The 15,401-nt window shown below is 43.0% G+C and overlaps 1 protein-coding gene across 4 annotated transcripts in view; it reads left to right on the forward strand.

The window, feature by feature from the left end:
• The window catches only part of LOC122539499 (netrin receptor UNC5C-like), a 402,437-nt gene that overhangs the window by 298,834 nt on the left and 88,202 nt on the right, over window positions 1-15,401 (forward strand). For all 4 annotated transcript variants that reach the window (XM_043674428.2, XM_043674427.2, XM_043674426.2 and 1 more), the window contains exon 4: window positions 4,742-4,845. In XM_043674428.2, coding sequence (XP_043530363.1) covers window positions 4,742-4,845 — 104 coding nt within the window. The remainder of the gene's footprint in view (window positions 1-4,741; window positions 4,846-15,401) is intronic.

A 15,401-nucleotide genomic window follows, 5' to 3' on the forward strand; every position in this document is an offset into this window, starting at 1 on the left:
AAGGGGTAAATGTAGGGGCATGGGTGGGTTGCGCTTCGGCGGGTCGGTGTGGACTTGTTGGGCCGAAGGGCCTGTTTCCACGCTGTAATGTAATCTAATCCAGCCATCTGCTGAAACCAGAATGGGGCGCCATGTATGTTTTTTTCAACAATGACACATCATGTCACTGATTGAAGCAGTTGTCAAGTATTGGTAATGGGACTACTGGAAGACAAAAAATCTGATTTTTCCCATAGAAACTGATAAATCATTGCAAGATTGACGTTCCAACAAATAGTACTTTGTTCACTTTCGAAGGTGCAATGAATCAAAGCACATCGTTGCTGTCCAATCTCTCACAAGGTAAAAGCTTTCTGCAGCTTACAAAGAACCATTGCACAGTCTGCACTAATACAGTGCTAACAACATGCACACTGCTGCAGCCTCACTTGCTGTGGGCATTCAGGAAATCACACCCTCAGCTGACCCCTGAAATAACAACAACAGCACCCCGCATTTAAGTAGCCCCCACTTAGCGTACCAGAATAATGTCCTGAAGAAGGGACTCAAAGTGTTAACTTTATTTTTTTCTCTGCACAGATGCAGCCAGACCTGTTGAGTTTCTCCAACGCTTTCTGTTTTGTGTTTCAGATTTTCAGCATCTACAGTTCTTTGTTTTATATCAAAACAATGCATGGCCTCTTTCTGTGCATTAAGTTTTCTAATGATTCTATTCCACTTTGCATCAGAGTAAGAAGCAAAATTTGATACAAAGTCAGAAAGAACAGATGACCCAGTTAGTGAAAGGGGTAAATAATACGAGAGCATCTTTAAGGAAGAGGACAGCCAGAGAGGATGGAGACACGAAGGGGAGCAATTTAAGGAGCATGTCACTCATCCAAAGACCATTTATAGCCTCCTTTAATAACCCAGCCCAGTTCTGTAAAACTGAAATCACTCTGGGAAAAGGGAGAGTGCCTGTTTAACAGGATGTTTGTTGAAGAGACACAAGTTTTGATTCAGAGTTACAAAATGAACTGCGCTGCAAGTTATTGGCAGAATCAGGAGCTAGATGTCCAGTCAGGTGCCACCCACACATTTCCTGCTCACCACCTGTGCCAAGGAGAAAATCAAAACATTATGTTACACCTTTGGCAACCCTCAAGTTTTGGCATGTAAAGGGTGGGCCATTTGCTAATTCTCTGGGGACTAAGATAAAAACACTGTGCTGCACTTGCATATAAACTGAAAGTGCTGGAGAAACTCAGCAGGTCTGGCAGCATCTGCAGAGAGAGAAACAAAATCAACATTTCAAGTCTAACATGAATCTTCTTTCGGTACTGAAGAAATGTTATACCTGGCTTGAAACATTGACTCTCTCTCCACAGATGCTGTCAGACCTGCTGAGTTTCTCCAACACCTTCTTTGTTTGTTAAGTTTGAAGATTTAACTCAGATATTGTTTTTTTGTGTCCTCAGAGTTCTCTTCTTTTTACACAGGTTGGCTGTAGATTGTCGTGATGTAGGCTGCTTTCAGCTCAGCCAACCCATTGTCAGCTACTCATTGTCCCCATTAGTAGCTTTCCTACTTCCCTGGCTTACAATCAATAATTGCTTTTTTTGTGTAACTTGCTTTCTGTCTCTCAGGTCTCTGCCTCTATCTATCTGCTCACTCCTTCTCCCCATTCCCTCCTATCATCAGCATATATACTATCTTTTCCGAGCTACTATCAGTTCTGAAGTAGGGCCACTGGACTCGAAACGTTAACTCTACTTTCCCTCTGCTGAGAGACCTGCTGCGTTTCTCCATCATTTTCTGTTTTTCTTTCAGGTTTCCAGTATCTGTAGTTCTTTGTTTTATTTTTGGCCTATAGATTGTGTTCCTGTGCCTAGTTCATATCTTCTATTCTATGATCACTACGCAAGATTTCAACATGTTCCGACTCTGCATTAATCTACTGGGACATTATTTCAATTGGTAGACAAATATATTTATTAAAATGTGAGTTTTTATCATTTCTACATGTTCTCATTATTTCAAAAGGAGTTTAAAATAATTTCATTCATTTAGTGCCTTTCACATACTCCAAATGTCTTAAAGCACTTTACAGACAATAAACTTTGTGAAGACTTGTCATTATTGTAACGTAGGTAAAATCTATGACTGCAGATGCTAGAAACCAGATTCTGGATTAGAGTGGTGCTGGAAAAGCACAGCAGTTCAGGCAGCATCCGAGGAGCAGCAAAATCGACGTTTCAGGCAAAAGCCCTTCATCAGGAATACAGCTGTAATGTAGGAAATACGATGGCCATTAATGTAATATTGGCCCAATAATCTGTTTGTGGGATGTTGGTTAAGGGAGAAGTATTTGCCAGGATATCAAGGAAGAGCGCTCTGTTGAAATGGCTTGGTGGTATTTCTTACATCCTTTTAAGAGGGTCTTGTTTTAATGTTCCTTCTGAAACACAGCACCTCCAACCATTCAACAGCACCTCAACGCTGCACTGAAGTCTCAGGCTCGGTTATGTGTTCAGGACTCTTAGTTTAAATCCATAACCCATTGTCTCAGAGACTAATTGATTGATTCATTCATTTATTGTTGTCATGTGTACCGAGATACAGTGAAAAGTGTTGTTTTGTGTGCTCTACAGGCAGATTGTACTACACAAAGTGCATCAGGGTAGCAGAACAGAGAAGGTGCAGAGAGAGAGAGAGAGATATCAGAATTAACGTGAGCTAAACTAAACTCATTGTGTGTTATAAGGAAATCTATAATGTAAGTTTTATAACTGACAGATGATGTTGTCTTATTTGATTTATTTGTTGTCATATGTACCTGGGTACAGTGAAAAGTGTTGTTTTGTGTGAAGTACAGGCAGATCATGCCACACAATGACCATAAAGTGATGGAATAGAGTGAGGAATGCAAAATTCCGGCTCCAAAGAAGGTGCACAGATAGCAAGATCAACGTTAGATTTGAAATTAGAGAGGTCCATTCAGCAGTCTAATAGCAGTGGGGAAGAAGCTGTTCTTGAATCTGCTGGTACATGTGTTTAAGCTTTTGTATCTTCCGCCTGACAGAAAAGGGTGCAAGAGATTGTAACCGGGATGGGAGAGGTCTTTGATGGTGTTGGCTGCCTTCCTGAGGCATGAGAAGTGTAGATGGAGTCAGTGGATGGAAGGTGGTATTTGATTATTAGCATCTTCCCTATCTTTTTATCCATTAATGGGATTTAGCTCTCACTGATGTAGGATCTAACTACCTTGTGAAAGTGGTGACAATCCACCTTCCTGTGCCACTGCAATCATGTGGTGACCTATTTATTTATGACTAAGTGGATGCTGAGCTGTTACAGTATGTAGCAGTTAAGGCACTATAGTTACTGCAGTCTCGATCAGATAAAGTTTGAGTTTTTCTGTCTCAAAATCAACTTGTTGCATTTTTAACAACAATCCAGTGGCTTCAGTTATGTTGGTTGATGTCGGAAGCTGGGGTTGTTGTGCTTAGATGGAGAAGAGGTGTCTGAAGCCATGTGATATCGAGACAGAGTAGACAGAGAGCAGCTCTTCCCGTTGGCAGAAGATGCAGAGTTGAAGTGGATGGCAAAAAGCCACAAAGGACAACACAAAGAAAAACATTTGCTTTTTGGAATTGGACGAGCATGCAAACATTTCCAAGCTTGCAGTGTCCAGGGGAATGGCGGAGGGGAGAGACACCAGTTTCTGGGCACCATGGGGCAAATATCCTCTTTCTCTGCTAAAACCATTCTTTGTTGGCCATCTCCAATGGTTGCTTTAGTTGAGTGAAATCAAACACTCAGACTGAAGTTTAGACTCCAACCGCCCACATTGTTAACTGATACGACACGGGGTAAACCCCTCTGCTAATTTAAACCAGCATCAGATAAGATTCATCCCGTGTAATAATCTGTTAAAATTCGAGAGCCAAAGAACTATCCCAAAAGTCACTATTTTAAGTAAACATTAACTTTTTTTATGTCTAACAGAGAATATTAACTAACAACTATTTACAACTCTTTTTTCTTAAACCTATATTTTACATCCTCCCTACAATACTTGTCCAATAAAATAAATCCCGATTATGATTTACAGAAAAGTAATCATGTTCCAAAACCAGTTAGCTTCCCTGCATTTCCTCGGTAGATTTTCTGTCCAGGTTGGTGTCAGTTTTTTTTTCCACTGTGTAAACTCCTTCTCCAGACGGGTACCTCTCGGAGAGCTCTCACTCACAGCCTACATCTGTTGGTCTTTTGACAGTTCTCCTTGCCGCTCTGGCTAACTGTTCAAAATGTCTGATATTTATGCCCCGAAACATCAGATCGTTTCATTGGTTTTAATACTGTCAAAATACTAAATTCAAACTTGACTGGAGTTTGATATCTTGGGACATAATTTAAACCTATTGGCTGAATTTGAATTTGTTTTTGTCTCATGACAACCCAGCTACTCTAGCTGTTTTTACCAAATGTTGCATAGTTACCTTGTCCTGGACTCTCTGTTCTTCTCTCAGTCCTTGCTAGCTTTTTCAATTCTCTTAAAGGTACAGTACCCCTACACCTTCGTACCATTATGAATTGTTCTGGATTACCATTCTAGTACCATGAGACTGTGGCACTGGTCACATCATAAGGGCAACACAGTCAGTGCAAGACAGCTTCTCTGCTGATGGTTACCTTTCCCACCTGTAAGCATTTACTGCTGTAAGTTGGAGGTTAATGACCTGTCTCATCTGTTGTTCAGATCTACGGAAGACCTTTGAACAGGAGCCACTGGGGAAAGAGGTATCGATCGAGCAGGAAGTTCTGCTTCAGTGTCGTCCCCCTGAAGGAATCCCATTGGCTGAGGTGAGTTTCTGCAAGACGTGCCTCCAAATGCAATTGCCCCACTGAGCCACCCTGGCAGGATTTGCTCAGAGGTTAATATGAAGCCATAATTTTAAATAAATAGAACCTAATATGATTAATGAGTTGTAATAAAGTAGTTACTATGTGCTTCTGGCTGAAAAGCTTGATCGGTAAAGATTAATGGATTTGAATCTAGTTAAAACGTGCACTGCAGACAGATTCTCTTGATTTACTGGACTCAAGTGGAGGTATTTGCAAACTGTTCCCTTTCCTGGTCCTGAGTGGACTCAGTGGTTCACTTCAATGGCTTTGACATCCCCCGTTTTCAAAGGTTGGGCTGCCTTCCACGGAATCTGGAGTTGCCAACTCCATTTGGAAATACTCCTGGAGGGTTAGTTACATATACATTAGATTTTTAGATTAGATTAGATTACTTACAGTGTGGAAACAGGCCCTTCGGCTCAACAAGTCCACCCAGACCCATTCTCCTACATTTACCCCTTCACATAACACTACGGGCAATTTAGCGTGACCAATTCACCTAACCTGCACATCTTTGGACTGTGGAAGGAAACGTGCAAACTCCACATGGACAGTTGTCTGAGGCTGGAATTGAACCTGGGACCCTGCGGCTGTGAGACAGCAGTGCTAACCACTGAGCCACCATGCCACTCCCAGGGCCCATCAGAACTGCAAGGAACTGCTCGTCAGATCAGAGGCACACCCTGCCTTGTGCTTGCTGCTGATGGGTTGATCAGGCTTCTCAGATGGGAGCGGGGATGGGATAATAGGGACTGAAGGAAGCAGCCATCCAAGCGGGATCTCCAAGACTTCCACCAGGTTCCAGCCTTTTCTCCTCCTCCCTATCATCAGGCCTCAGAGATTCAGACCCATCACAAAGGCTTCAGACATTTCAAAGCCATTGTCATTCTGTCCTGTCCATTATGTGAGATATGTAATGATCAGTAAACCTCTGGAATCCAATTTTTCCTCAATTGCCAATAGTAGGAATGCCCAGCCTTCAGTTGGATCAGCCATGATCTTATTGAATGGTGGAAGAGACATGAAGGGCCAAATGGCCTAGTTCCTTTCCTCACCTGTATGTTCATAGCTTTCCATTCGATCATTGATGCTGACCATTAAGTATGTGGACCTTTTACAGGAATGTGGTAGAGTTCAACAATTTGGAAAATGCTCTGAGATTACTCAACAAGCCAGCTCATACATACCAAAGGTATTCTTTCAGCATAACATTTTGATAAAAAGTCTGAAGGATAACTTAGCTCGACATTTTAAGCAAATGCTTATCTGGATGTGTGTGTGGATGGCTTGCCCAGCATTACCCACTCCTCACTGCTCCTTCTGAAGGTGGTGATGAACTGCTGCACAGTGGGAGGCAGTGGCATGGTGGTAATGTCGCTGGACTAACATTCCAGAATCTCAGAGCAATATTCCCGCAACGTGGGTTCAAGCCTCACTATGGCATGTGATGGAATTTTAATTGAATAAGGATCTGGAGTAAAGAGCTGGTGACCATATAAACATTGTTGATTGTCGGGAAAACACCATGTTGTTTGTGTGGGAAGGAAATATGCCATCCTTACTTGGTCTGGCCTACTTGTGCCTCTGGACCCATAGCTATGGGATTAATTCTTAACTGTCCTCTGGGCAATTTGGATGGGCAATAAATGCAGTGATGCCAAAATCCTATGAATTAGCTTTATTTTAAAGAAGGTCTGTGTGGTGCAGGTACACCCAAGTGCTGTTGGGGAGGGAGACTCAGTTTATTGACCCCGGAACAGTGATATAATTCTGAGTCAGGGGATTGTATAACATGGAAGAGAACTTGGACAGTGTTAGTGTGCACCTCCTGCCCTTGTCTTCTTGGAGTTCATGGGTTTAGCAGGACGCTAATCCTTGCTTGATTGCGGATACAAGACTAAAATGAATTTGTAGGAACAGGCAACAGAGAGGAAGTTTTACTTGACATTCTCCTATCCATTAGTTTCTTCTTTGCGTTGTTTAATGACTCACAATTGTCATTTGATTATGCAGTCTTTATTGATTTAGTAGATCCTTGTGCCTTTGTGAACTCTAACCTTAACTATTCCAGCACACATATGGCTGACCTCGCACACTCTGTAAACTGGAAGCTATCCAAAAACTCTTCTGCCTGTGTCTAATTCATACCAAGTACATCCATCTATTTCTCCTGTTTTGTGTTGACCTGCAGTGATTCTCTGTCGAGAATATAAAATTCTCGCCCTTATTTTCAAATCCTTCCATGGCCTTACCCCCTCCCTATCTCTGCAATCCCCTCTAACTGCTCTGGAGATATCTGGACACTCTCTCATTCTGACCTCGATCATCCCGTGGTTTAATCTCTCTGTTACTGGCACCCATACCTTCTGCTGCTCAGCTCCCAAACTTTGAAATCTCTTCTAAATCTCTCCACCTTTCTTTCCTTTTTAAAGCCTTGGACCAAGTTTGGAGGCCATTTTACCTATTTCTGCCTTCTGCAGCTCATCATCATCGATTGTTTTACCCTGCATCCATGTGGGGACGTGGGAGGTCTCATTATGGGAGAGGTGCCCAGGAGTGATGACAGTGGGAAGATATTGCAAGGCATATGCAAGTTGATACTCATGTATAAGTGTTACAAAAAACAGTTTGTAACATTGAGATATAACATAGTTTTTAGCTGTTAGCTGTGTCCTGTGTTCTCTCAGTTAACGGCATGAATTGTTCCAAACTTCTGTGAAGACTCAGACTATTTAATTATTAAATACTATTTGTGCCTTAACGTCAGACATGCTTTCCCATTTTCTTGCGCAGATCTGCATATTACTTAAATATTGAAGAGCATTATCTTTTCTCCATTGAATAAATAAACAATGTTTGTTCATCACCCAGGTGTTCCCACTTAAGCAATGCAGCACGATGCCAAGGTTAAATTATTAATAACTTCTAATGCCACTTTTCCTTCATATTCAAATTGGAGACACTGGTGTACAGCGTTCTTCACTGATTCCGAATGGGAATGTGTCTGGGGAATGTTTGTGGTTAACCTTTGAAGATAATCAGGGGATTTACTACAGAGTGCTGGCTGCTGCTGTCTCATACAACACACCGTCTCTGTGTATTGGTAGAACAAAAAACTGGGAGGTGTGCTCCAGTAGCAGCCCAGTTTTATGGTGGGAGAAATCGCATCTCCAACCTGGGTCAGCAACGATTGCAAGTCACAGACAGCAGGCCGACTGTGCTTGGTGGCTGCTCTGTTCCTTTTGAGAGCGTGCTGAATCGAACGCTGTTCGAAGGAGTTCTTCTCAACTCACTCTTAAAAGGGTCACCCCTCTATTCTTAGACAATACCCTCTGGCCCTGACTCTCTCATGAGGGGACACACCCTCTTGTCATTTACCACAGATTATGTGTTGGTGGGAAGGAGGAAGGGGGGGGGGGGGTGTTGGAGATGTGAGGATGGAGGGGAGAGACAGGGACTCCTAACATCAGGTCTGCCCAGTTTCTCTGTGACCCATTCAGTCCAGAGTAGAATGTCCCTGAGCTGCCTGAGCAGCAGTCACAGACCCCGCCTTATGGTCAGAGTTGGAATTGCGGTTAGACAACCCAAATCAGAAAGGAGAAAATGAAGTCTGCAGATGCTGGAGATCAGAGTCGAGAGTGTGTTGCTGGAAAAGCACAGCAGGTCAGGCAGCATCCGGATCACCAAGCGTCGACTTTCCTGTTCCTCGGATGCTGCCTGACCTGTGCTTTTCCAGCACCACACTCTCAGCCTCAATCATAAAGTCATACAGCATAGAAACAGACCCTTCAGTCCAACCAGTCCATGCCAAAGATAACCCCCAAGCTATACTACACCGACCTGCCTGCTCCTGGCCCATATCCCTCCAAACCTTTCCTATTCATGGATTTGTCCAAATGTCTTTTAGACGTTATAATTGTGCACCAGTAGATTCAGGAACAGCTCCTTCCCAGCCATTATCAGACTGATGAATGGATTCTCTTGCCTTTACTAATGCTGATCTTGCTGACATTGATCTCCCTTGTACACCCTGTTATTGTCTGCCTCCATCTAAATCTTTTGTTCTGCACATCCTTGGGCTTACTATGATCTGCCTGTACTGCTCATAAACAAAGCTTGTCACTGTACCTCGGTACAAGTGACAATAAATGAATAAGTCAACCAATCACATCCAACAATTGCTCAGGAAGTTCATTCCACACACAAACCACGCTCTGTGTAAAACATTTGCCCCTCATGTCCTTTTTTAAATCTCTCTCCCCTCACGTTAAATATGTGCCCCCTAGCCTTGAAATCCCCCAGCCTGGGGAAAAGGCAACCACCACTACTCGATCTGTAACCCTCATGTCGAAAATTTTTTCCAAACTGAAAAGAACTGCAGAGATGCTGGAAATCAGAAATACAAACTGGACTTGCTAGCAAAGCTCAGCGGGTCTGGCAGCATCTGTGGAGAGAAAGCAGAGATAGCGTTTCCAGTCTGGTGACCTTTTCTTGGAATTTCTCAATGTCGCGTTATTATAAATGAGGTCACTGGATGCTCAGCGACCTGACCTCCTGCCCAACTGACTCCAGGGTTGGCAAGGCATTCCTGCTTAAACATCTGCCAGGGTCCCACACAGCCCCTATCCCCACCCCTCCAGTAAATGGATTTTGAATCCCAACTTATGCCTTTCAAGTAAAGAATATTCATTTCCCACAGTCAACAGAAAAATAAAGGTACGAACTCAGCATGTAACAAAACAGATGCCTTGAAAGCTGAAACAGTTACTTTCAAAACACAACCTTTCATTTTACCCCAAGAAAAAAATTAATCTGACCCCACCTGTGATAGGGGAGTGAGACTGTGCTAATGAGGTGTGAGACTGTGACAAGGGGAGTATGACTGTGATGGGAGAGTGTGACTGTGATGGGAGAGTGTGACTGTGATGGGAGAGTGTGACTGTGATGGGGGAGTGAGACTGTGCTGGGGGAGTGAGACTGTGATGGGGGAGTGAGACTGTGATGAGGGAGTGAGACTGTGATGGGGGAGTGAGACTGTGATAGGGGGCTGTGACTGTGATGGGGGAGTGAGACTGTGATGGAGGAGTGTGACTGTGACAATAGGAGTGAAACTGTGATGGGGGACTGTGACTGTGATGGGGGAGTGTGACTGTGATAGGGGACTGTGACTGTGATGGGGGAGTGTGACTGATGAACCAGGAAATTTGGAGTGGTGCCAATTAAGCAGTATGGCTCTGTGCTTCAGGGGAGGGAGCATTTTGCCGTGGTACTGGATGGGGAGGCATATCAGATACTTGTCTTTATTAAGTAAGCCATTGAATATAAGAGCAATGAGGTTATGATGGATATAACATTAATTAGGCCAGAGCACTGTGTGGAGTTTTACCCACCACACTATAGGAAGGATGTGATTGCACTAGAGAGGTTACAGAGGAGATTCATCAGGATAATGCCTGGGCTTCAATGTTTCAGCTATGTAAAGAGACCAGATAGACTGCTGTTGCTTTCCTAAGTGCAAAGGAGACTGAGGAGGAATCTGATTGAGGTATGTTTTTAATTCACTTATGAAATGTAGCCATCTCAGGGAGCAGTTAGGAGTCAACCTCCAGTTAGAGAGTCACATGTAGTTCAGACCAAGTAAGGATTTCCTTCCCTAAAGAACATTAGCCACCAGATGGGTTTCTCTGACAATCATTTCATGGTCATTACAAGACTCTTAATTCAAGATTCTCTTTATTGAATTCAAATTCCACCATGGTAGGGTTTGAACCAGGATGCCCAGAACTTTAGCTGAGCTATTGGACTATAGTCTAGCGATAATACCACTGGGCCATTACCTCCCCAATGCACAACGCTCTGAGGAGAGGAGACAGGATAGATCGGGAGAAGCTTTCCCCTTAGCAGAGAGGCCAATAACTGGGGGGACACACTGTCAAGGGAAAGAAGTTAAAGAGCAGTTGAGGGAAAAGAAACTATTAATCCAGACAGCTGTGGGTATTGTGAACTCACTAACAATAGGGTGATAGAACAAGGAACCCTCAAGATAGTTAAGAACTATATAGAGAAACAGTTGAAATGCCATAACATACAAGGCTATGGACCAAGTGCTGGAAGATAATATTAGAATGGATGGATGTTGAAGACTGATTGGCACAGATAGGCAGAAGGGCTTCTTCCTGTGCTGTAAAATTTCTATGACTCTAAAACTTCTAAGGATCCCTTCTCCATGGAAACATCTTCCTGTTCTGCTTCCATTTGAGTCAGGCCACTGACAACTCTTCTTCTTTAACCCAAATTTATTGGCGGTTCAGGAGAATGAGAGATGATTCTATTGAAGAATATACACTTCAGAAGATCTGAAGCAGGGTAGTTGCTGGGAGAATATTACCTCTCATTAGGGCAACCTGCCCACTCCCCAGGGAACGCAGTTTAAACATAAAGAGTCATCCATTTAAGATCGAGTTCAAGGCCAGCTTAATCTCTCTGAGGATCATTAATGTTTGAAATTCCCTTGCCCAGAGAGCTTTGGAGGTTGGGTGATTGAATATATTCAGGGCCTGGTTAAACAGATATTTCTGGTAAGGAAGCTACCATCAGTTCTGAGGAAGTGTCACTGGACTTGAATCATTAACTCTGACTTCTCTGCACAGATGTTGCCTGACTTTCTGAACTTTTCCAGCATTTCTGATTTTTGTTTCTAATTTCCAGCATCCACAGTTATTTCAGGTTTTGTTTATAGTTAGATATTTGATTGATGATGCAGTCAATAGTTTTGGAGGACAGGTACAAAATGGACTTAAAGCCTCATCAGACCAGCCATGATCTTATTGACTGACGAAGCAGGCTCGAAGGGCTGAATGGTCTACTCGGGTTTCTTACGTTCGTCTGCGCTGGTAACATCTATTTCACAATTTTGGAACAGATCAAAGAACTGAGCTAGGCAATAAAACACAATAGATCTCCATTATGGACCATAATCATTAGATATGATAGCAGAGAAACCCACATCTTAATCATTATAACCACATCTTAATCATTATGGCAATTAATGTCTGGATTTATGCCAAACACTAAATCGAAGACCCAGATTGTACAGGAGTAACAAGGACTTTATAAAACAAAAGTCTCCACATATAAATTAACAAGCTTCTAAAGCTTGTGTAAGTAATGCACTGACTCATAGAGAAATCGTATTCCTCTGGTGAGGGAAAGCACAGAGCACTGTTTGAGCTACGTCCTTCAGAAATATTGTCAGGAAATATTTTCACATGGTTATGGAAATCTGGACCTCTTCCCCTTTCCAAAACAGTTGCAGTTTTGGGACAAATAGAGTGAGGAGAGGGATGTCAGTGAATCAGGCGGTGGATGTGGTTGGGATCAAGTGAAAAATTCAATGCTGAGATGATTAGAATTTTTCTCCCTTAAGGTTTAGAAACCAAGACAAGTAGCTAAGATGAGTGGCACCGTGGTTAGCACTGCTGCCTCACAGCACCAGCGACCTGGGTTCAGTTCCCGCCTCAGGCAACTGTCTGTGTGGAGTTTGCACATTCTCCCTGTGTCTGCGTGGGTTTCCTCCAGGTACTCCGGTTTCCTCCCACAGTCCAAAGATGTGCAGGTTAGGTGAATAGGCCATGCTAAATTGCCCGTAGTGTTAGGTGCATTAGTCAGAAATGGGTCTGGGTGGGTTGCTCTTCGGGGTGTCAGTGTGGACCTATTGGGCCGAAGGGCCTGTTTCCATACTGTAAGTAATCTAGACTTAAGGGACATGTCCTAATCGAACAAAGGAAGATATTCAAGGGGCTGAATGGCCTTCTTTGTATCAACTGTGTTTCAGTTGTTTTATTCGTTCATGCGATGTGGACATCACTGGCTAGGCCAGCCTTTATAGGAATAGGAGGAGGCCATTCTGCCCTTCGAGCCTGTTCTACCATTCAATGAGATCATGGCTGATCTGTGGCCCAAATCACTTTAAACCTTTGCTTAACAAAAAGAAAGGTCTATCTCAGATTTAAAATTAACACCTGATACAGCATTCATTGTGGTTTGTGTAGGAGAGTTCCAAACTTCTCCCACCCTTTTTGTGTAGAATTGTTACCGAACATCTCTTCTGAACAGTCTGGCTATTCTGAGACTACGCACCATTTTTCTCGAATCCCCAACCAGTGGAAATAGTTTATCTTTATCGACGCAGTTTTTTTCCTGTTAATGTCTTGAAGGCTTTGATGAGACTATTCCTTACCCTTCTACATTCTACAGAAAACTGGCCTAATTTGGGTAATCTTTCCTGATAACCTCACCCCTGAAGTCCAGGTATCATTATTGTAAATCTACGTTATACTCCCTCCAAGGCCAATCCATCCTTCCTAAGATGTGGTACCCTGATCACTCAGTACTCCAAGTGGGGTGTAACCAGGGTTTTGTGCAATTGCAGCATGACTTCTGCATCCTTGTGCTCCAGATGCATTTATTGCCCATCCCCAATTGCCCCAAGGGTGATGAGGAGTCAGTCACATTGCTGTGGGTGTGCAGATACAACAATGAACAAAGAATACATGGTGACCATTAGATCAGAGTTAGATACAGCTCTTTGGGCTAAAGAGGTCAACGAGGAAGCAGAATCAGGGACTGAGATGGATGATCAGCCATGATAATAACAGATAGGGCAGCAGGTTTGAAGGGCCGAATGGCCTACTCCCCCTACATTTTTAAGTAGTCTTTGTGAGAATGGCACTATATTCTGTATATATCTAAGTCACTCGTAAACCATTTACAATCTTCTGACTGGCTCAGTGAAGTCCTCTACTGGATTCTCTCAATAAGTGCAGCAAGTGTACATTCTAATTAATGACAAATCACAACAGTACAAGCTTAACAAACGCACTGTTTAAAATACAGTGTCCCAGGATACTGCACCTAAACAACGGCACGTTTCCTTTCATATCCCCCCAGTGAGGGGACAGATGTGTTTCATCTAATTATCTGCTGATCAGCAACATGAGATGTATTTACATAATTGGTGCATTTGTTCCAATTAACTGAATGAAATTGTTGCACGCCTTTCCAAGTTAAAGGGTAAAAATACCATGGTTAGCAAAGTGAGAGAGGTTGGAGTGAGAATCAACAAATAAACAATAAACTTACCTATAAATTCATTCTTAAGTGAGCCTTGTGCAGCCTGAACTTTGAAGGGAAAGCTACAGAGAGAAGAAATCCAAAGAAATGAATCATGTTTTGGAGGATTTGATCAATTCAATAGTTATTGAAATAGGAAAATTTATCACAGGCTAACTATTGACAGCTTCTCAACCAAAGGAAAATCAAAAACTGATTTTTTAGGTGAATGAAAGGGTATAACTTTGGGGATTTTTGGGAGAGCTACAGGGGTGTGGGAATACAGAGAGGTGTGCAGTTGCCATGTGACTTGCAGTTAACAGGTTCAAAGCCCAACTAGAATAAGCTGCATTCTCTTCGTTGATGGTCTGGTTTGCAGCATCCTGGGTGACCAATTGATAAACCCAACCACCATAATGCGATCAATGTCCACAAACAACAGCCTAAGGCCTGAACTAATTCACTCACCAGACACTTTTGAAGCCTCTGATGGACTTCTTAATGCCCACACACTCTCACCTGCTCTGATGCCTTGGAGAGCAGCTGCAGCCTGTGGACGTGTTTCGGTGAAAATGCTGTGTATGGTGGTGATGGTAAATGCTGACTGCTGTCAGTCTGTTTCCACATTGTAGGGAATTTTAGATTACTTACAGTGTGGAAATAGGCCCTTCGGCCCAACAAGGATTCTGGATTAGAGTGGTGCTGGAAAAGCACAGCAGTTCAGGCAGCATCAGAGGAGCAGGAAAATTGGCGTTTCGGGCAAAGGCCCTTCATCAGGAATACAGGCAGAGTGCCTGAAGGGTGGAGAGATAAATAAGCTCACCCTTCAGCCCAACAAGTCCACACCGACCCTCCGAAGAGCAACCCAGACCCATTCCCCTACATTTACCCCTTCATCTAACACTATGGGCAATTTAGCATGACCAAATCAGCTAACCTGCACATTTTTGGACTGTGGGAGGAAACCGGAGCACCAGGAGGAAACCCACACAGAGAATGTGCAAACTCCACACAGAGAGTTGCCTGAGGTAGGAATTGAACCTGGGTCTCTGGCGCTGTGAGGTAGCAGTGCTAACCACTGTGCCACCGTGCCGCACTAATCTAGTCTAATCAATTCTAAAACTGTGACTTTAGCAAGACATCCTGAAAAAAGGGTATAATTTAAATTAGGATCACCTTTTTAAAAAAAATTCATTCAGGAGATGTGGGCATTATTGACTGAACCCATGTTCCTTATCCTTCCTCAATTGCCCTTGGTAATGAATCAGCTTTTGAATTGTTGAGGCCCATATGATGCAGGGGTGCCTAGATTGCTGTTAAGATGGGAGATATAACCAAACGTGTTATAGTCATGATGGTATGAATTCAGTAAATATGAAGCTTATAGTCTGCATTTACATAGC

The sequence above is a fragment of the Chiloscyllium plagiosum genome, unplaced genomic scaffold (assembly GCF_037043375.1).
Source record: "Chiloscyllium plagiosum isolate Xiang-an unplaced genomic scaffold, Cpla_swu_hap1 HiC_scaffold_36, whole genome shotgun sequence".
Lineage (NCBI taxonomy): Eukaryota > Metazoa > Chordata > Chondrichthyes > Orectolobiformes > Hemiscylliidae > Chiloscyllium > Chiloscyllium plagiosum.